The 23,764-nt window shown below is 36.2% G+C and overlaps 1 protein-coding gene across 3 annotated transcripts in view; it reads left to right on the forward strand.

The window, feature by feature from the left end:
• The window catches only part of ZCCHC7 (zinc finger CCHC-type containing 7), a 116,376-nt gene that overhangs the window by 82,392 nt on the left and 10,220 nt on the right, over positions 1–23,764 (forward strand). For all 3 annotated transcript variants that reach the window (XM_040540841.1, XM_040540840.1, XM_040540842.1), the window contains one exon: positions 11,201–11,236. In XM_040540841.1, the coding sequence (XP_040396775.1) occupies positions 11,201–11,236 (36 nt within the window). The remainder of the gene's footprint in view (positions 1–11,200; positions 11,237–23,764) is intronic.

Consider the following 23,764-nt stretch of genomic DNA (forward strand, 5'->3'; position numbering starts at 1 on the left):
AACCATATTTCCGCACCTTGGATTAATTTCTGCCTGTTTGTCATTAGAGTCCTCTATTATTTTTGAACACACAAAAAGAAAGATAATGATGAAATTAATTCTGTATCTAATTCCATATCTCTATGGACAGGCCCTTCACATACATACTGTAAGAAAACTCATAAAGTAGTAGAACAGTTGAAAAATTGTTCTAAATACTGTACTATTAAAAGGAAAATATTGATAAAAGCATGGAATGTCTACAGTCTACTGATGTCTGTTTTAATCCCATAAGAACCACAATGATGTTTTCCACCTTCTCTACTAACACTAAAAACCCAACATTTTCTTCTTAGACCAGCGTAGCTCATACAGCTCATCTTGGGTGGGCACTCTGGTCCTGTAACCAGTCACTCTACTTCCTTTTTCATATTTTCTTACACTTCTGCCATGTCTTAGCATTGGAGAGAAAAAAGTACTCGGTGCAAAGGATAATCCTCATACTTTACTTAAAAAAACAAAGGCCTTCAGAGATGTTATCAACCTTGCATCTGTATTCATGGTAAAAATGTTTCCATCAGTTGGGAATATGAAAGATCTCCTTTCATGTATCTATGAGATACTTGCTAAAAGATTGAATGTTCATTTGTATTTCCCATCAGACACTTGATGGTGTGTTTCAGGTTGAGCAGCAAAATGGGAGAAGGGTTTCTATTTATTTTGTAGAGATGTGGAGCCCTGTAAAACACATGCATTCTGCTATTGTTATTTTTAATTGGGCATTCAAACTTGTCTTGGATAAATGAATGAATAACTTTGGCATAAAATTAGCTATGGAAGTTTTAAAAATGTTCAAATATTTTAAGGATACTGAGGTATATTAAAGTCATTCAGAAAAAGCATATTCTCTACACAGAAGACTAGATGGGAGTGGTAAGGGCTTGGGCATCTCCGTTCGTTTGGGTGAGACTTTTTCCTTAAAACTTTTACCATGTAAATGGTGCCACTATAGAAACACATTCTTCACTGCAATATTTCCCTTCTCAAAAAAAATCTCTTCAATTCTTCTGAATGCATTTTGAAAAAAAAAGAAACTAGCTATTGACAGTCTGCCCAAAAATATTATTACCACTAGAGAAAGTTAGTAGATACCATATAGTAAGTGCAGTTGTCATCAGCTCCTTAGTAATCAAGACTCCTGGATGTAAGGACTGTAATGCCATGCATCCCCACTGCATGATCTGAAAGAAATCTAAAGATTTTGAATAAGCACATTTAACATAGTTATTAATATCATGTAGCCTAAGTAAAAGTTTCTATAAATATTCCAGAATGTGTATATATATATATACATACATGTTATATATATATATATAAACAGAAGCTTTTTCTAATAGCCTAGATTACTGGAAAACCAGCAACTTTTCTTTCATTAAGTATGGGGTACTTCAAAGCTAGACATGACTGTGTTTTAAATTTTTACTTCCTGGATGAACAATTTTGTGCGAATTTTCAGTACAGGGTGAACTATTTTGGCAAGAATGTTCCAACTCTGTCAGACACTGTTACACAAAAGCATTTTTAATAATGGTGAGAAAATATTGAATCCTATAGCAACTGGAGGTTTGGTAAAAGAGTAAAAGTGATTGGCAAAACAAGCAACGTTTTCATGGTTAATAACTATGCATAATGTGAAACATATGGAGGATTAGGCAAAAGTATGTTCCAGTGATGCTATCACTTTATGAGATTAAGTGGTACTAAAAAAATACATTTGGAGAGGTCTTCTATTTGTTCTTTTGTGTTTTGTACAAAGTCTTTCCCAAATAGTCCGTAAATGTGGTAGTGCTGAATTATATTTTAAAAATATAAACCAGATGAAGGTACTGACTTTTCAGTAGGACACTTATTTAAGTTTAGTATGAGCTTTAGCTGTGGCTCTAAAGTGAAGATTTCTCTTTGTATTTTGTATACTACAGAATCCCAGAATGGTTCGGGTTGGAAGGGACCTTAAAGATCACCTAATTCCAACCCACCTGCCAGGGGCAGGGATGCCACCCACTAGATCAGGTTGCCCATGTAAATAAATACAGGTAAAAGATGTGCTGTGCCCTTTCTTTAACTTCACCATGGGTTTTCAGTAGCAGTGATGGTTATAGTGTAAGGGCTGAAAAGATAGATGCAATTTGAAGGCATTTGTGACTGATTTGATCTACTAATGTAAAGCACACTTATGTCATTTTTTTTAACCTTGTATGAAATTATTATGGCTTTACATGTCCCACAAATTCATTCCTGATACATAGCAAGTAGTCTTTTATGCTTTACATTGTTTCTCAAATTAAAAGCAACTTAAACACAAAAATATAAGAATAAGTGGCAACCTGTGTTAAAATCAGCATAAATTCCTACTGGCTAAATTTTCTTGCTGAAGATAGGGCTTAAATATTTGTCTTCCAAACACACCTGTTTGATTCCCCTAAATGTTTTTTTTTTTTTTTTTGAAATTCAGAAACGTTTGATATCTCTTTCTAAATGTCTCCTCCTTTCCTTTTTTTTCCTTCCGTTTGGTCAAAGATTAAGAGAGATCCTGAGAAGGCCTTTTGTTCCCTTTCACTGAATACAAAAGTTTATCTGAATAACTGTTCTAACCTGATAAAGCTTATCTTCAATAACCTCTGTCATTACATTCAATCCCCATTTTGCAGCATCATGGAATAGTTGAGTTTCAATGAGATGTTTGACCCTGTAACTTACCAGTCAGACACAGGAAGCTTCCCTTGATACGCTATTTAAGTGTCATTTCTAGACAGGATGAGAGGGAGTGTGCATTGTACTGTACACGTATCCATCCTGTTCCCAAAAATTAGTTGTTACTGCAGCAAATAATGAGAAAAATAAGAAATTAAAGAAGGAAAAATGAGAGTTTGTTACAGGATCACTGTAGACAATGATATTTGGGATATGCAAATAATGCTCAACCGATTTGGGATGCCCAACCATTTACCTAGTAGTATTTCTTCTGGTATTTTTGAATGTTAGAAATTTAAATCTGGTTTTCTTCTTTTAAATGTACTTTTGCTTATAGCTAGTATATACACAGTACCATTCCTTTGAAGAACACGAAGGGTATATTTCTGCAAATGCTTTCTGGTAAGCAATTGGAAGTGTAATGTTGAGGATTTTTTATGGGACCCTTTGAGGCAATTAAGCATACGTTTGTGCTTAAATATAAAGAGATTCAATGGACAAGACACTGGACAGAATCCTTCCACTCTAAGCAGATCTACCAGATCTTGTGCTGCAGAGATGCAGCACAAGGAGATTAATGGCATTACAGCACACAGACACTAGTAGCACTGACCCTGTGCATATTGGCCTGGAATGCCTCAGCCCAGCATTGGCTTCATCCCCCAGCCCAGCATTGCTGCCCAAAGGCTGCTCTGGGCTGGCATTCCCAACAAAGATGTGCATTTCTCACCTCACCAGCAAGGGAAACCTTCCCCTCCTAGGAGAGCCTCTGGTTCCTGCTCCTGCTCCCAGGCAGCTTAACCCCTTCTGTAGCCAGACCTCCTTCCCCTCCATGCCAGGTCGTTCCTAGGTCTCAAATTGCCAGTTGTACCGGCAGTTACAATCTGAATTTCCCCTTCAGTAATCCTGGGTGTCTTTTCGTTGCATCTTTTGCCACCTTTTCCATTTTACATATTTTGTGAAGCCAGTCCTCATGCACTATAATTGTATTTTCTGTAGAGAATTATGAGTCCTCTATCATCCCAAAATTGAAACTCTACCGAAATGGTACAGATTATCAGGAGCATTCCAGCCTGTGTTTTGGCTGTTCACTTAGGTCTACAATTAAATCAGAAAGGCTTGTCTCTGAAACTTTCAGACAGTTCTCATAGTCTCATGCCTGTCATGCAGTAGCATATCTGTGCAGTGAATGCCAGACCACATAAGTAGGATTTCATCTGCCCTGGCAGCTTAAATGTGAGAGTGCAGTAAAGCAGTCTAGAAAAGTGATCAAAGAGCAATTAGAAAAGGAAGAAAACTAACAGTATATCTTTCTTCAAATCAGGGCAAGAAGCCTGTAAAGCCAACAGATGATCAAGGTATGAAAGGAATGTTCAGCCAAGATAATTCCATTGCTAACAAGCTAAAAACATTTTTTTGGCATCTAATGTTCATTGTGGAAGAAATTGGGGACATTTCCACACTGAAGTGTTACTTTAGGGAGCAAATCAGGATGGAATCACTGAAATTGAAGATGAAAAATGAATTCTAACCAATTACTAGAACTAGATAATAGATATCCAAAAGGAGTAAAGGCACTGAGTGGTGAAATAGCAGGATTACTGAAGGTGTTGCATAACCTCTTGACTTGTGTCTGATTGGTAACTGAGTAGCAAATACAATGACAAATTTTAAAACAGGTCCCAGAAAAAGCTGGACAACCAGGCCTGCCAGCCTAATGTGTACACCAGGCAAATTAACTGAAACTGTAATAACAAGTCAAATACGAAGTGGATGTATAAATATGATATGCATGAGAGAATTCAAGATGGATTTTGTAAAGGAAATCCCACTTCTCAGAAACCTCTGGAGTTCGTCAAAGGAGAATGTCAAGAAGCATTTGTGTGAACGTGATCCAGTTAACATAGTCTACAGTTTCCAGAAGGCATTTGAAAAAGTTCCCGACCAAAAGCTTTTGAGGAAACTGAACAGGCATGGAATAAGAATATAAAGGTAGAATATGCAAGTGTGACATAGAAAACGGTAAGCAATAGAATGACAATATTTGTTAGGAAGACTGAACTTAGTGTTTCAATGATGTGAGCCAACTGTGAAGAGATGCACAATGACGGTAAAAACAGAGAGCACAATAAAATGGCAGATGAATTTTAGTGGCACTAAATGTAAAGTAAAATGCTTGGGAAAAAATAATTGCAGCTTTATATATGAAATGATGGGCTCTGAGCTCACCACTACCATTCAGGACTCAATTTTAGACTTAGAAGATACGATTCCAAAAATAGGATCACTTCATTGTTCAGAAGGTGTGAAAAAAAGCTGATGGAATACTAGGAATCACCAGGGAAGTAGTGAAGAACTAGGTGCAGGTTTGATCCCTTTCTTCCGCACCCTTCAGCACAGCTACATCTCTTTAGCCTGGGAGAGAGATGGCAAAGGGAAGGATCTGTAAAGACCTTCAAAAGCCTCTGTGATGGGAGACAGTGGTTAGGGATCAGTTGTTCATTGTTTATTCCTGTACAAGAGTTAGGGGCATCTGATGAAGGCAGTAGGAGTCATGTTCAGAAAAGACAGAAGGAGGTGACTCTTCATGCAGTAGGTAAAGGACCTGTGAGGCTCCTTACTAAGGGATGTAATAGATGATGAAGTCTGCTCAGGTGCCAGAGGACACTGAACCAATTGATGGAAGAACAACTCATTGAAGGTTATTGAATACATAAGAAACTGTATTCAGCTTGGGAAGTCACTGAGCTAGAAACAGCTGAATGTGGAAGAGTACTAGGGAAAGGAATCAGGCTTGCCTTGTTTTTAAGCTCCATGAGACGTGAGCTTATGGCCACAGTTAAGAGACAACGGGCAGGTGATCTGATGCAGTGTAGCCCTTACTCATTTCAGACAGTAAACTGATTGTAATAACAGATGCATATATCTGTGCCTCTGTTAATTACATTCTTTAAAGAATTATGAGTCCTCTCCATGGGGCAATTTATCAAAAATCCAAGTGATGTACAAAGCCCAGTCAGTGCCCCTGTTCAGTATCAGTCTTCCCATTGTGATATCTATGGTTCCCGTAGGAACTAAGGTCAGACTACAAGTTCTGCTCAGAGCCTGGGGCTAAATGTGTCCAATGTTCTCCAGAGTTCTCCAAAATACTCTGAAAACTGTAGTGCCGCCTTCACAGAGCAGATCTTGAGTTGTTATCAAATTCTTTGGACAATCCAAAAAGTCTTTAATCTCTCTTTCCCAGAAAGACCACTCACTTTTGCTGTGACACAAAGGATGCAGAACAATCTACCATGCACGCTCTGTTTCAGAGTGACACTCTCCACAGCCATGCTTTTGTCAAGAAGAGAATATGAGGCAAGTCAAGGTACTTCATATAGTTTGATTTGGAAATGGTCAAAGTTATTTAAAACTTCAGGGTAATACATTTGTTACCAGTAACTTTCCCCGAGACAACTCTGATAATTTATAGGCTCATCTTAGATTCTAAGTCGTATTGGAAAAGCTAAACCTAGTGTGCTTTCATCAGGAAAGTCATCACAGAAGCATGTAGCAGAGCTGTTCGGATGTTTTGAGTGCTGCTCTGTTTGACCATATGCTGCTCCAGCTATGAAGATGCATATGTCTCTTATGCAATGTTACTACCTTGTCTTGCATATCTGTGCATACAAATACATGTCTGTATGTATATATTTGAGGGGTACATACATGTATATACAGTTATGCTTATACACGTGTGCTGTAAACATCCTCTGTTTTGCAAGTTTGGTGGCAGTTCAGATGGATGTCATGAGGCTTGTGCTCTACAGTCTTGTGTGCCAGCTGCATGGGTGGGAAGAGAAGTTCATAAACAGGATGATGTGGCAGGAAGGAGGCAAAAATGGTAGGCATAACATTGTTTCCTCAAACACTTACGAAAAAACAGCATACAGATACACAGTGGGCTGCCTGGGCTCACTGTTGGAGCTAGCGGGCAGCAGTGCCCTGGTCTCCTGCATTCTTTAGCTGTGCTGTGGCTGCTGGCTCCGTCTGTTTGTGCATATCTGCACACTTCAAACACGCTCTGGAAGCAGTGCTTCTGCCCAAAAAACAGGTGTGTACCTCAGTTGGGAACTTCACTTATCTTTCTTTAAATATCCTTTTCTGGCAGTTTAAGCCACAGTCAGAACGTTTTCTCACAGATGATTTCCTTCAGCCTTCACTGCTATCAAAGTGCATACTGGTGGTTACCACTGGTGCTGTGCCATTGTCGGCAGGGCTGGTTGTGGCTCTGCACGGGCTGGACCTTATCAAGGGTGTGCTTATGACGTTTCGGCCAGGGGCTTTCCCACCAGTGGTGCTGCATAGCCTCCGCCCTTCTTCTCTACCCTTCTGTTGGGCATTGTGGGAGAAAGCAGCAATTTTGTCATTTTTTCCTCACGATCTTATTCCCCAGCAGCAATCCCTTTATTTCTCGCCTGCCCCAAGTCAATTTCTGTCTAATCGTAAGCATAAGTAAACATTACCAGGAGTCTTTGTAATCCCGGTGGTTAAACACCTCAGTTCTGCTTGCAGCACTGGGAGTGGTGGCCGTGTGAGGCTTAGCTTATGGGGAAAGGGTGTTGACATCTGTTTGTGCAAGAGTGTTTCTGGAGTGATGCATTGTGTATTTTTCGTGGCTTTTCCCATGCGGAGGTGATGAAAAGTGTGTGTTTTGGCAAATCTTTTGTCTTATTGTGGTCGCTTACAGCGGGGCAGCTCCTAGCAGCCGCTGCTTTGACAAAGCACCAGAGGATTCTGTTAAAAAGTTGTGTTTAGTAATTGTAGTCGTCGTGTCAGACCATAACTGACTTGGAGCTGAAGGATTTTTGCGAGATGAGTAGCTGTGCCAGCAGGGACCCAAGTCTCCTGGGCCAGCCGCGCTCTCATTAAGATTTGCCGCTAGCCGTGGCGGTGTTCGGCAAGTATGTGACGTGCATGCTGTTATTGTATGCTTGGCTTGTCAGCCTGCAGCTTTCTGACACTCACTTATGTCACTCTTTATTCAGAGAGGAAGAAGCTTTTGATAATTTGACAAGACAAGCTCTTAAACGATCTAGGTCATGGCCTTCACTGTCTGTGATTGTGAACATATTTCCTGAAAGCCCTGTCACTCATCACAGCTACATTTTCTCCCGGGGAGCCATAGGCCCGTCCCGGTCTCCTGTCAGCGCGTGCATTTTGGTTATTCATACGCCAAATACAGTGGTGGGGTTTTTCCTCCACATTTGCGAATGCTGGCGTGTTAGTGAGGCTAATCCTTCCCGCGCGGCGCTCCCAGCAGGGCTGCCGTCCAGCGCCCGGCGCACCCGGCAGACGACTGGCCAAGGGGAGCGGAAAGGAGGAAAGGCCGCTTAGCGCTGTTTTTGTGTTTGCTCACTGTTGTGGAAATATGAGAACTGGTGGCAAGGGCCTTGTCTATTGAGCACTTGAGTCCTGGTCTGCTGTCAGGGGCTGTTTCAGATTGAGTGTTTTATTTTCTTTGATGTTCACATTTGAGAATAGGGAAGTGGGAATTAAACAACAGATGCATTAAGCCGTTGTTCTGGTAAAACAATAATTAGCACCTGATAAAATTCAATACGGGTCAAAATGCACAGTATCTAGTCTTGATTGATCTGGTGTGGCAAACTGAGTTAGTTTGTGTTTGGATATGAATAATAACCATTCCAAATTAATCAAATGCGGTTACAACAGAAATGGCATTATTTTTGAAAAATTAATTGTGCAGAACTTGTGCAGAAAAAGGTGTCCAGATTTACCTAAAGATATTGAAAAGCATCCTTTGTGTATGTTTTCTGCGGCTGTAAAGTGGTGGCACTGCTTTTAAGAATAGTCAACTCTTGTGTTCTTACATCTAAATGCTAGTAAGGTCAGACCACTGGGGCAGGAAATAAATGCAATTTTATTTTAATGTAGTTCATCACACTGCCATCGTGCTTGTATACCACGAGGGCTTTTCTTTAAATGAGGGCCATTCATGGCTAAGTACTTTTAAATAAATAAAAATCACAGCTTTGGTTGCTGCTGTATTTGGTTATTCTTTCTTCCACAGCAGGCCATGTTTTTTTCATTTCAGAAGCCAGTATTCAATAGTAATTCTTAATTATATTTTTTGTTGTTCTATGATAAAAGATGTAGACAGTCATTCTGAGCTGATGCAAGGTAATAAGACTCTAAGCTAAAAGCATCATTTTTAAAAGGCTGTTCTTTAGCATCTGATTTAGCCTATTGTATTCAACTTCTGACTTTTCGTAAGTGATCATTGTGATGATGTATTATATTGAATCACCATCTGAATGAAGAAAGAGGCTTGGCGAATTTTCCTTTACCTTCTTCCTATCTCCCTTAAGTTTTCCCACAGCCTTGAAGCACACTTGATGATGATAATAAAACTTACCTCTAGATAGCATTGCTAAGTGGTTGCGATTGTTCCTCTTGGAGAGTTTTGTTAAGAGCTGTGCCAATTGTAGATTCCCACTTTGAGTTTCAGATTTTCACTCTAAATGATGTCTTTGTATCCAGGGAAGAAAAAAAAATATATATATATATTTCAAAATATCAAGTAATGTTTTTTATTATTAAATAGCTGCTGTGTAAGTAAAGGTCATATCACAGAGTGGCATTTTGTCAGTATATGACAACTCATTGATTGCAATTTTTCAACCATATTAGTCTGGGGACACTGTGGTAATCGAAAACTACCCAGAACTAATGTATAAATAACTGCTTGCAACCCCTGTGCTAAACCAGCAAAAGTCTCATGTACGGTTGAAGCTTTATATAGTTTTGAGGAAAAACACTAATATCTTTGATATGATATTTTTATCAGGTAGAGAATGTTTATATATTGCATCTCAAAATCCTGTGCAAGAGGAAAATCCTTTTGTTTGCATCTGAAAATAGCTTGAGTGTGTTCAAACTGTCAAATATTGTAGTGTTTTCCTCTGTTAGAAATGTGATGTACTTCACACATTTTCTTTATAGAAATATTAATATAAAACTCAAATATTTACGTGAACTATTTGAGTAAGATGAGAAATATTGAACCATTACACAGAACAGATTGTAAATTTTTCTCCAGAAAATTGTGTTGCTGACAGAATGAATAATAAATAATATAATTTCCATCACATCTGCGAAAAACTTAACGAATGTGACATAGGGTGACTGTCAAAAACTTGTGTTATTCTGTGAGAGATTCGATGGCTAATGTTGATTGTTGTGTATTGTTGCTGTTTTTGCTTTTTTAATTAACATGCTTTGTCAGAATAAAAGAAGGCAAGAGTTTAGTCATGAGAAAAAAAATATTCAAAATCTAAATAAATGTTACTAGTACTAGTTTACAAGTAGTCATGAGACTTCAATGTTTGAAATTATAGCTACAGCATATTACGGAGAAGCCATGGAATAACTAATATTTCTTCTTAAAATACTGAAAATTGAGATTGACAAACCAAATCGATAATTGTTCAAATGATTAAGAAGCTATTTTAATAGAAGGGTGAATGTTTTAAACAAAAGTAAAAGACCTCCACTGAAGTAGCTATGTACAGACTCTTAAACAACTAAAATGGCTAACAGACAAAGTGGCAGTGTTTCTTTAGCTGTTTGTGACTTGAGGAGGATAGAAGAAAACAGAAGAAAAAATTTTGTAAAAATATCAAGAACCAGTGAGAAATTACCCTGTGTCATTGATCACTAACACATTCTTATTTTGTTTAGAGAAGAAAATTCACATTCATTTTCCTCTTTCCTGTTTCTTATGTATTCCGTAGGTCCATTGTCTAATTGCAGTGATTGAGAATCTACTCTGTAAAAAAATTTACAATGGGCTGTCCTTACAAGTTTGTTTGCAAGACTTGCAAGTTATTTAAAAATAATAATAAAAAAAAGCAAGCAAGACATTGTAAAAATTGAAACATTAAAGCAATCTGCTATGCTTCTTGTTTACAACTCATCTGACATTAGGCTACTGAGGATTATTACATGTAACAATTATGTTTTGATTAGGATAGAGATATGTACAAAAATACTAAAATATTTTTATTTCTACATAAAAGGAAAGTACCATGTGATTTAATTTCCAAAACATTGTATAAATTTAAAAAGGCAGAAAATTTTAAATGTCAATTAATTTGTGTTTCTTTTACAGTATTAATACTTATTATAGTTAAGAGCATGCTACTCTCCCAAACTTCTAACCTTCAGAGAAGAAGGGAAGAGAGAAAACTGTTACTGGCTTTCTGACAATGGCAGGGAGTGTGTTAAACCAGTGTAAAATTCAATTAAACTGTCTAGCCAGGTTTTTGAAGCTGAAATGCAGACCCTTTCAGTTAAGCTTCTTATTTTCCTGTGACCGACACCGGTGGATACTGTGTTATGCCAAAACCAACAGGCTGTAAAGCACCTTGTTTCATGCTCCTAGCTGATCAATATTTTTATTTTCCAGGCTTGCCCAGAAATATGGAGGCAGTATCACCTAACAGTAAGTAGAAACACCTTTTTTATTTTCTTCTACACCCAACCTATTTACTCTTCTGTGAACTGCTGACCATAAAATATAGACAAGCATCTTCTGCAAGAAGATAATAAACATCTGAAGAGTTTTTGAACTGAAGAATGCAATGAAACATTGTCAGTATTTTTTAAACATCTTTAGAACTTCTGATTTTGTTTTTATACTGTAATCATTAAATGAGTGTCTTGTAGTACTCTCTCCTCTCAATGACTACATTTACACATATAAAGAGAGTTAAATTTTAAGTTGAGGTGCATAGCAGAAGCAATAATCCCATCTCAGATATCCCAAATTCTGGTGATTAATCACCATAAATGACAAAGCTCTGTTTTTAAAGGAATAAAATAAATCTCAGCTGAAGAGAGATGTTAATTTGAGAAATACACATTATAAGCTTTTGTAGATGATTTCCAATTGCCAAGAATATAGCTATCCTTCTGTGACATCTATGAGTTGATCTTTAATCATTTAAGCAAAACAAAAAACAAAAAAAAAAAACTTTTTGAACTGTAGCGGTGTGTTACTTAAGGGTTTTCCTCCTATGTAAAAGAGAGACAAAAATAAAACAAAATGCTTACAAATGTGGCTAATATTTAAGCCTGGGACACTATTTAACTGGTTAAAACAGTATTTAAAGGATTGGTATCACAAATGTTGAATACATTAATTTAGAAAACTTCTATATATAAAACTACCTTTAAATACTAGGATATTTGCTGTTCGTCTGAATCTTTGCTGTCACTGCTGTCCAGATCTAGCTCTTACTATTTACCTGTTATATATTATTAATCACTGTTGTCCATTCAGGATAAAGTAGGAAAGTTTGTTCAGTACTTTTCTTTACGGGTGTTTGGTGTGCATATTTTCTTATGAGCAATAAATGTGGCATGTGTTTTATAATTTGTTGCCTCCACCACTTCATAATAGTGGAATGCTCTTTTTTTTCTTTTTGATTTTGCTAAAATTAGGGAAAAAACTGTGCTGACAACCTCTTGCTTTTCTTTTCTATGTAATCATTTTAAAACAAAGATCAGCATTGGAAATCCTCCACTCTCTCTGAGTACTTGTAAACAGAACTGAGATAGCGATTTTTTTAAAAGAGTTTAGGAATAGGTGCATTTACTGAATATTTCTGCTTGTATTTTTTAAATTGCATGAAGCAAGAAGGTAAACACTTTCATTATATTTTTTAATGGTGCATATAAAAATATTTCTGAAATGTTTATGATATCTGGAGCCTAGTAACCACATATGTATATTAGGTACTGCAATGTGATGGGTTCTGTTTTTACTGAGGTATTAAATTTCATTTTATTTTACTCTTGCTTGCCATTGAAGATTCCTCAACAAGCCAGCGGTGATCAATACTTCAAAAATATTTATTTTTGTAGAAATTACAGAGGAGCTAAAAACTGTCCAAGTTTTTGCTATGGGAACATTTGAGGTAGCTGAGGTAGAAAATTTTAGCTGAGAATTTTGTAGAAAGTGTTCTGAGTACTTTACCGTGTATAAAAGTAAAAGCATTTGTCCAAGAGCTCTTGTAGGAAAATAAAATAGTTACAGAGTGTATTATTAACAGTCCCGTTTAGAAATTATTAGTGCTATTTAGAGACATATTGAAATGTAGTCAAATATGGACACACAGAGATAAATAGGCTTGGAGTCGGACACTAGCTACTGATAAATATTTTTGTGTTTTCCAGTAGACTGCAAGTTGTCTGTAAATAATCCAGACTTATGATACTTTGCACTTCTCCATTTTATGCATGGGAAGAGCCATTGTGACTCATTTAAAGTTACATTAATAGTCAGATTAAGAATGAAATTTTCAAAATCTATGTGGTAGAAGACATGCTTGATATTTTTAAATTAGGTTATACCTTAAGATAATGTAATATCTGAGTTATTTAAATGTAGGAGGCCCAACTTTTATTTTTCTGTTTAAAATATTCTTTTGCACCCACAGCAGAAAGGACCTAAATAGTTTTCTTGAAAGAATTAAAACTTCTTTAATAGAATAATGTGTATTATGTATTTTTGTAAAGAATTATAAGTAAAAAGTAGAGGTTTTTTACTCCCATATCATCACATTTGTATTTCAGTATAGAAATTAGATTATAATTTCCCTAGTTTAGAATAAATACTTCTGTACAAAAAGGATAAATGTTTAAAGAAAAATAACACAAGTTACAAGTTAAAGTACCGTTGTGGTTGTTACTGTGCTCTAGAAACTGCCTGGTTATTAGCAAACAAACAGAAGCTACGGAGGGGGTTCCTAAGCTTTAGCCATTGATTTAAACTGATTTTGGTAAATTGATCGTGAGTGTCACACATACAGGTAAATGTGTGCACAAATAAAACAAGGTATTCCAATTTTCAATAAAAGAATACTTTTATAATGTTACTTACAGAGAGCCATTACAAAATTTGTCTAAATGCTTTGCATTATGTATTCGTCGTTAATTACTGTGAATGTTTGTTAAAAAACAGACAGTCTTATACCTTTCTCTTTCGTGAAGCTTTTGGTGATTTTATTCATTATCTGGGTCTTTCCTAAGAGATGGACTGCCATCTATTGACTTATTGTAGCCCCTGCACAGGAATGTGGATTGACTAGAACAATGACTAAATAATAAATCCATTCTGCTGTTATGGATGGTGGTAGGTTTTTGTTTACATTAGCTGTGGTGACAAATTTTGGCACATTACAAACAACTTGTTATATGGGCAGAAATGTCACATTCTAACCAAAATAGACTGGCAATGCAATAAATCTTATGAGCAATTGAAATGGCAAAAAGGATTATTAGTGGAATATTTTAATTTGCCCTTTGATAGAAGAAAAGATTATCACATTGTATTCAATGAAGCTTAAATTTAAAGGCTCTGTGATAATCAAAGCTTTATAACTGGATGAGGTTAGTTTCTTTAAACTTGTTCTTTCAACTCTTTTAAGTAAAATTATTCTGTAAAAAAAAAAAAAAGAAAGCAGAACAATCCAATTCCTACTTTAGTTTAAAATAATATTTAATAACCTCTTTAAGATGGTGATGAAAAACTTTTGCAAATCGTTCTCATTTTGCCTGATCTCTGTATATTTCTCCTATGTCAGAATAGGGAAATCACATTTGTCAAAACATATTTTAAGCTTTTCTTTATATAGGTATCTGTTTATTTATCTGCAATAGATAGGTCAGTTTTGATACCAGCTTACGTTTATCAAAGAGGCTAGTATCAATTCAAATAATAACAGAAGGACTTAGTTTGCAGATCGAGGATAAACAGTTTTGATCATGGCTTACTGCAGTGTAAATAATAATAAGTGTAATTTTTTCACTGTCGGGGCATTTGAAGGTCTCATAAAGCTCTTTGTTGTAGATTATTAGGAAACTTAGTGTATAGCTTAATTGTTCTACATGCCAGCTACTCCACGAACCCAGAGAAATGTGGTCTTAGCTCCAAAGATCATGCCATTACATCACTTTTTCCCACATCTTAAGGATATAGGGGGTGCTTTTTCATCCTCAGAATGTTTGGCTCTTTTTATTTTTCCTTTTCTTGTTCTTTCAGATTTTTCCACAAAAGGTAGAAGCTTTTATTAAATATTCTGTACTCAAGTGGAAACCAGTTTATAGCCATGCATTTACAGAGAAAGGAGTCAGGGGAAATACTTCTGAGATTAAGGCACCATACAATTTTCATTTGTTCTGTTCAGTTTTGCAGTGTATACTTAAAAAAACTACCATCAATAACAACAAAAAAAACGATAGCATCCCTCTGTGTTTAACTTGGTATCTGGTCGTGTAACTGTGTTTCCTGTGGCAGTTCCCATTTTAAGTAAATCTTAGCATGTTGGAGGGAAAGAATAAGCCTGCCGTAGCCCAGGCTTAGACATTCATTGCGGAGTCTGCGGCTGTTAATTTTATGAGAGAAAGCCTTTTTCCGTTTCTGAAAAATGTCCTTCTAAATGTAAGAACCAGATTAAATATTAACCACATATAGCTTTGGAGAAATAGCAGGATCCAGAGCTGATATTTGGTGGGAGCATCACTTAATGGAAGAAAGTTTGTTTACGTACTGTACTTGTGGACAAGACCTTGGCTCCAGACCAACTCCCCTTCTGAAGGTCAGCCGATGGTTTACTGCTGGTTACCTCATGGCACTGATGAAAGATGTTTTGTAAGCACTCTCATTTCAGCCCAAGAAATTACATCACTGGAAAAAAAATTTCCAGCACATAGTGAGCCATGTTTTGCTCAAGGCGTGAAGCTGCACTGTGTGCGTTCTTTCATGTGAGCCTGGCTGAAGCAAAGCTCAAACCCTTCCTGCGTGGTGGCAGCTGATAGCGGTACTGAGAGAACATGCAAATGGACACCTCAATATTTTGAGATAAAACAAAATATGCACTGCCTGTACATAGATTTCCCTGCGTTTGCTATCCTGCTTAATTGTTCAGAGGGGCTAATGGTATACAAAAATGAACATAGCAAGGCCAGCTCGGGAACAAAATGTGGATACAATAATCAAATAGGAATTAATATGGCAACTATTAGTATCATCTTCAGAAAATATATGCAGAGTAATGAAATTCTGTCCCCAAAATGGACAGTGCACAATTTTTGTTTTTTAATTTGTTTGTCAGTATACACGCATATGTTAAAAAGCATATTCTGCTTGGACTAGGTGGTTTCTTTCTGCAGAGATTGCTCATGTTTAATAACCTCTTCTCCCCTTGTACAGCTCTGGCAGTAAGGACTCCTTCCCCCATCCCCTGTCTTCACTAGTCTCATTTATATTAAAGCTGCTAGATCAAGATGGCCACCAACAGAGTTTTAGAACAACCAGAATTTTTAACTAGCAGAAGCTATCATTTAACATGCTTTTTGACAGTTTGTTAATCTTACTTTTAATCCACTTACATAAAAGAAGGTGAACCAGGAATTGGCTGTTTTGGCCTCTGTGCGTAAAAGACATGAAGGGACAATGAATCTTTTGTGTTTAAATTTTGCGCTCGGATTTCTTTGTGTGCCATTATTAAAATCCCTCATGGCCTGCCACGTTTTTTCTGAAATAAAAATGTAAGCAGGGTTGCTTAAAGTCAATTTGTATCCTTTAAAATGTGGCTTTCATAAAGAAAACATTTTAAATGTTATTCTGGTGCAATATACTGAAGCTTGAGAGATAGAGTGTTTGTTTTCCAGAGAAGCATTGTATGTTTTGTGCCAGTGAAGGATGGGTTTAGAAGTATTTTCAGGAAGAGATTAAGCTTGACTTGCCCATGTGCAGGGACAGGGCTGCTGCAGTGGCTTTGAACATGGCTGCAGCGACATTTCTTCTGGTCTTTACATGATACAAGGTTGCCAGACCACTAGATTGTCATGTTTATTTTAAATATAATGGATTTCAGCATTTGACAAGTTTCTTTCTGGTTGTTTTAAAATAATTCTTATGAATTGTAAATATGCCACCTAGTTTATGCTCTGGACAGTGTATTTTCTCATATTTTGGAATTGCACAGCGGGCCCTCATGTCAACACTTCAGTAGCCATTTACAGTGAAGTCAACACAGAATTTCTGGGAATATGAGTTGAGAGTGAGGATATCTATCTCCTCTGAGACTGGGGGAAAATAAGGACACCTGCAACATGAAGGTGTCCCCACTCTTGCCATGGAGAGAAAGGTGACTCCGTGGTTCTTGTGTTGCATGAAAATTTTGTATTTTCTGAGAATTCATGGTTGCCTTTTTAGCCAGGAAAGGAGGTGGAACAGATCTTTAATACACAGTTAACAGGTATTTTGTTTTTAAATTATATGCAGGCATTGTTCAAGGCTTAGCCCCCTGGTGTTTTTGCAAGTGCTGTTCTGAGATAGATGCTTTGTAAATGTCTGCCTGCACTTCACAGTTGTTCTGGTGGAAATAAGTATGCTAGAGGTGGTTTGGTATTCTGTCTAAAGGGTCTCTTGGATTTTATTTTATGTTGTTTTTATTTTTCCCTACTACTTATAAATTGTCCCACATTATTGTTCTCTTTCAAGATTCATATATTTTTGAGGATGTCAGAAAACTAAACCTAAAATTTGTTTTTATTGAAAGAAAATGTATTTCGCAAAAAAAAAAGTAATCTTTCTGATAGTTTTTATGACACACTGGGAAAAAAAAAAAAAAAGGCTTTCAGGTTCTGAAATAACTTATTTTGAGCAAATCCTATTCTGTAGCTTTCAGTACGGAATATTATTAGACAGAGTTCTTTCCTTTTTTTTTTCCTTAAGACTGTATTTAAAATAATACAGAAAAATCAAGTAGCTTCAATATCTTTATACAAACATACACTGTCTACAAAAAATTCTGCTTAGAGTTTGTCTTTTCAGGAAATACTGTGTTTTACCTAATGCGTCTAGCCACTTACAAGTACTGAATAATGGGGAATGGTGTCGGGATGAGGGTGTTGATTAACTTGAATTAGAAAGTTCAAACTGATTATCTGTTAAATGCCAGCATGCCTTTGCACTTGCATTTTCTTTCATGGGAAAGAGTTACAGTTCTTTGGTACTTCCTTATTACGGAGGACAGATCCTTAACTGATACCTCTTTGTTTTTACATCACAGAATTGTAGGAGCTACCCCAGCTCAGCATCTGGCTCTTACTACACTAGAACAGAAAGCTGAAATGACTCTTATGAATTCCAGACTCCGGCACGGACCTGAGAGGCTGTTTTGGATGGACTGTATAATCCTCCAGCAGCACAGTAATCAGCTGTCACTTACCTTAATCATTTAAGCATGGTAGAAAGCATGCCTGCTTTCTCTAACATTTTATCTGTCTCATGCTCTTCCCCATCTGCCTCCCCAGAAAATAAAATAAAAGGTGCTTTTAAATTGAGGGTTAAAGACTGATTACATCTTGACCAGAAATTGCATTTTGATATATTTCTGGAAACAGTCTGGGATTTGGGGAAAATAGAAAGCCTGGCTGACTGAACCAAATAATTTCCATTGCTCTGATTTTGGGGTTCCAAATAACCTCTTCAAACTGTTTGATAAGTAGCATCTCCCCGAGGATCCCTAACTTCAATATGCACATGATAGTAATTTAAGGAACTCAGTTTTCTGCCAAATGGTATGTTTTGACCCTGTCTTTAACTGGGAAAAGGAGAAGAGAAGCGGTTGGAAATTAAAAGCTTTATATATTATAATAGTTTGAATATATAAATATGTGGTTAACTAACCTGTGAGTGCCTAGGAAGTTATTTGTGCAGTATGCAGCATTTTTCAGATGCTATGCCAGCAATCCTGGTAGTAAAATGAGCTCATGACTGGAAAAAGACTGGGGAGAGCTGCCTCCCACCCCTACTAACTTGTTGGCAGGGATTGGTCTATTCTCTACATATAAACTACTGTCTACTTTCTTTGCCCAACATGCATTACTTTTGTGATACACCAAAATTCTTGGATAAGTAGTAACTTAAACAGAAAACAGGGCAATCATGGTGAGATTCATTGCGGAAATGTTTCCCTAACATACATATCTGCACTTCTTTTAAGTGAAAGGATTAACTTGATCTTTTTATTAATGTTTGCGGGTTTAGTAAACATTTTCTTCTCTCATCCTTTAATTTGAGAAAGCGAACTTCTACAATCATTTAAGTAATTTTTGTTATTTCAAGTATTAACAATCTAAATAAGGAAACTAACAGTTTTCAAGCTGAAATCAGATTTGTGATGCATTTTAGACACAGGCTTCTAGTTGAGAAAAAAAATCAGTATTTTATGACTTTTCTGCAGTAAGTTTTGTTTGTAAATATTCATATTAAAGTTCCTACATTCCTGAAAATTATTTTTCTGACCTTGACATGAAGGTGTTTTTTCTCAGTTTTGTTAGAACTTAGAGTTAGTTTTTTTTAATTCCATAGTAAACCAATAATTATGTGATTTATCAGATATGTTAAAATATATAGGAATTATACTTTTATGTAGTTAATATAAAATTTATTTTTCTGCACTTTTCTATTGCAAAGTGGAAAAAGTGTAAAATGGCACTAGAGCATAAATATCTCTCAACTGTTTACACATATTTTGTAACCATGAATGATACTTTGCTTGTCACATCTCTACTCAATAGCTGTTTGTAAATTACATGCTTTAGAAGTACTGAAGCTGTTGCATGTTATCATACAAATAGTTTGCATTTTAAAATCTTACAGGTGTTCAGCACTGACAGTCTATTTAGCTCTGCTATGGCAGAAGCGTATGCAACTGTCCATGTTCTCTGCCAGAACTGCTAGTTCATCTTGTCAATGATCCATGTATTAGGAACAGCTAAGAGCTCGTGTTAGACTGTAACTTTCTCAAGTTATGCTTGATCACGTTAATAATCTACGGATTAGGATTCCTTAAAAGTGTTCACTGATTTAATTCTGAGAGGGTCTATCAAGTCAATGATATTAAAATACTTGTTATGTCCTGGCATGTGAATAAAAAAGATACTATCCTAGTGATAGAATTACCCTGTTCCTGTTTTCATATTTTGGAAACTCAAGCATAAAGGCAGTTAAAAAAAGACCTGTTTAAAGTGATGAGTTGTATAGGTCCTTATGCTATAAGTATGTACTATTTTGCCACCTTACTGGATTAGTTTCAGAGCATTGGGTTATTTGGATAATATATTATCCATAGGTATAAAAAACATAATCCAAAAGCCATGAATATAACTCAATTGGGCACAAATAGTTACTTGTCTTGGCAGCACTTCACATTGAAACAAATTATGACATTGCTGTCATTGGCTGTTCTTTTTTATCTCCAACAAAATTTGATAAACTTTTTCTTGCAGCTTCTTTACTTATGTTACTTTATAGTCTGATCTGCCTCTGACTTGAGGCTCCTTTCGTTGTTCTATCTGCTGTGGTTCTGCAATATAGACAGCACTAGAGCAATACTACTGTGTATGTCACAGAAGTATTTTGTACAAGTTTTGATTCTCCAGAGATATGAGAGAGGAAAGATTTACAAGAAGAGGTACTATTTTTATAGTACATCAGGTGATACATTTAAAAAAAAAAAAAAAGAAAAAGTCACTGCTAGGTTTTGGAGTCAGCATCAAGTCCAAAAGCTGCTGCTTGTGTCTTTTTTTTTTTTTTTTTTTTTTTGGTGAAACTTAGGAATTCTGTGCCTGTTAGAAGCTCCTCATCATCTAGCTATAAAGAAAATAATTTGTACACATAGGCAATTCCTGTTTCTCTCGACTTTGCAGTTTAATTCTGTTTCTCAGGTGTATTTATAACTTTATTCAGTGTTTTAAAAAATGAATGGTGACTGCCTATGCTTGAACTTACACATGCACTGAAGGATTTCTCAGGACTGTTTGATAATCCTGAAATACTTTCTGCTTTGAAAGTAACACACTGGATTTGCACATGATATCTAGTTTCTGTTTGAATTCTTCTGATGGCAGATGAGAGCCTATTTAAATTAATTCTGCTTTTCTGATGATGGTATGAGGAGGGAATGAGAGGGAAAGTGACAGCAGTGAGATACTCAAAAGTTGGTTTGTAGGAAACAGCTTTGATCAGTGAGGTATCTGTGTGATGTGAGAGAAGAGAAATCTGAAATTTTGTGATCCATTTTTAGACGCTGTAGACTATTCAGAATGTCCCAAGTCATATAGAAGTAAACAGCCTTATGTAACAGAATCATTTTAAAATGTGCGAGGACATGGAAGAAGCTTTTCTTTGTTAATGGTTATCTATAGCCTATCAGACATTTCTTCAAGGGCATATTCTGGATGATGTCACTTGTTATAAAGCTAGAAAAAAAAATAATTACAGTATTACTGAATATATATGATGCTCTTAAATAGAGAAAACAGGAAAAATTATGAGGAAATAGATGAACATTAAGATGCACAGTTAATATGTTGGTAATGTAAGGAAAATGATTAGTTAAAACTGTCTGTCAATAAATGACATTACAAGTTGAAACCTAGGTGCCAGGGAGTTTAAAGAAAAAAGCTTGGATTATTTATTTAGAGTGTACCCCATTCTAAATAATGGGGTACAAAAACTGACTTCTGATGCACCTCTCTTTCAGAGTCTCATGTGCTCTGGCAGCATTATCTTTCACTTGCTTGTCTTCAATTTAGCTGTGATCAGAAATCACTTCAAAATAATTATTTATTAAAAATGCTTGCCTAAGAGAGTTATTTGAAGTGTGTTACTTCCTCCTTTTTCATCTGATGGTGAAAGATGATTAGTACATGACATAAAGGTTAAAAAGATAGAAAGGAAGCTGTAAATCATTTAGAATGACAGTAAAAATTAAAACCTTGGGCTTTATTGGGTTCCCCAGTGTGTTAACTAATAAATATAACCATGCTTTAGTTCTGTTCATCTTCTGATTTTACCGGCTTTGCAAATGTTTGTGCTCAGATTAATGTAGAAATGTATGTGTAAGTATGCATGTGCTTATTGCCACAACTGTGTGTGTGTAGTGTATGCCTGAACACGCCCTCTGTATGCCTATGTCTGAAAGTCTATATATATAAAAAAAACTTGGCGAGTCTTGTAATAAACATTCATATAAAATGTGTCCCCATGCATGAGTCTCCTCCTCCTCCTCCCCTGCCTCTTCTCCCTTGCTCCCACCTCCCCCACCCCACTTCAAAGCTTGTGGTCCTTTTTCCATCCTTGTACTAAAAGGTTTCTTTGTAAGCCAGGCCATTTGTCCATCATTGTTTGGGGTCCAAACAGTGGTAAAATACCCTGTCACCGATCCGGAGTGTTGTGAATGGCAGCTTCTCTCCGGACAATTGGCGGTGGTGCCGAGAAATATTCCTGAGAGGATTATTTAACCTTTCAATTTAGGGGGCACAAAGCCTGGCTGATTAATGAACTTTCTGATGGGCGCTGATAAGCGGATCTATTTCTTTATTTCCTCTAAAAGTGATTCCTTCTCCTGTCCCATATTACTATAATCTTAAACATAAAATGTAGCAAATAGATTAAAAAACAGCACTAAAGAGTTTATCTGGCTGGCAAACTGAAGGAGCTAAATTAAAATTGGTAATGAAAGCAGTGGCTGAGCCCTGTATATGTTTTTTAAATGCGCTGTGTATTTTGAAGAGACTTATTCTCTAGCTTGCCTGGTAATGACTGCTTTTGGTGCACAGTCCGGGGCTGGCTTCTGTTATCCCCCCAAAAAAATGAGTTGTGTTATCTGGATGACTGCAGACACATATGCATCCCCCTTTCTCACTGCATGGGCAGACAAGGTCGATAGCATTACAAGGTATTTGTGGCAGTGCTTGTTTCAGTTTTCAGAGCTGCCAGTTTTCAGCCAGATTTGAATTACAAAAGAAGAAGCTGGCATGAAAATTGAAAGGGTTTATCGGCTAGTCTGAAGCCTCATAGCACATTGCTTATTTATGCAGTCCATTTGCACCAGGAAATGTAAAAAGGAAATACATTTTAAAAATAAGGTCATAAAGACCCAGATATGTTTAAGATGGCAAATAAAATATAGATACCTATAATATCTTTCCAGGAAACGATTTCACTTAATGTTGCACATTACTTCAGAGGAGCATTTATGTTACTGTCATAAATTTGTGCATTTGTGTCACTGCATAGATCGTCTCTGGGGATTAAGAAGGAAGTGTTTGCTAACTTACTTTAAAATTAAAATAGAAGAAAGATAGGTTTGTAGTTTGAGAGCTACATCAGAAATAGTTGAAGTTTAATGCACCATCCTATTTAAATAACGTTTTGCATTCCATGTAAAATTAGCCATGGACGAATGGATAGATGCCACCACCTTTGGAGAAAATTGGGATGCCTTTTAAACCATGAAGATTTTGAGGCATTCAGGGATTGTATTGTTGTTATCCTTACTATCTTGCATGTATTCATTTCTCTATGAACTTGAGATTTCTTTATCCATTTTTCAGAAAAGACGTTTTGAATTAATATTTTAGTATATTTTTCTCTGCTCATAAGAGTATCAAAAGATTACATTAATTTCTTTTAAGTATATAGCATTATACTTTTTGTCTTTCCTGTAACATTTTTGCACTGTCAATTGTAGATGCATTTGCATCTACTTAAAATGCATAATGTAAATGTCTTATTTCTGTAGAAAATGACCACTTTAAGGTGCTTGTACTGTGGACTGAACATGTTAAATTCCTCCTTCTGGTAAGGGCTCTGTTTTTTCAGACTATGCAATCAGTTATAATAACTTGTCCATTTATTCATAACTTAATGTATTTTATTTACTTTCAAAAAATATGTAAAAGTTTAGTTATATTGCTGTTTTCTTGGTTATTTCACTGTATTTTGTTGATAACTGAAGGGATGGAATGAATGTTATGAAGACGTTCAGTAAGCTCATTTGCAAGGTGTAGTTTGTAGTAAATATACAGGTACAGTTTAAACAGAACAGTTCACTGTTTGGGAGACTTTCACAATTCCTGTTGTAAAAGGAAGGTTTTTTTAGATGAC

Source organism: Cygnus olor, chromosome Z (assembly GCF_009769625.2).
Source record: "Cygnus olor isolate bCygOlo1 chromosome Z, bCygOlo1.pri.v2, whole genome shotgun sequence".
NCBI lineage: Eukaryota > Metazoa > Chordata > Aves > Anseriformes > Anatidae > Cygnus > Cygnus olor.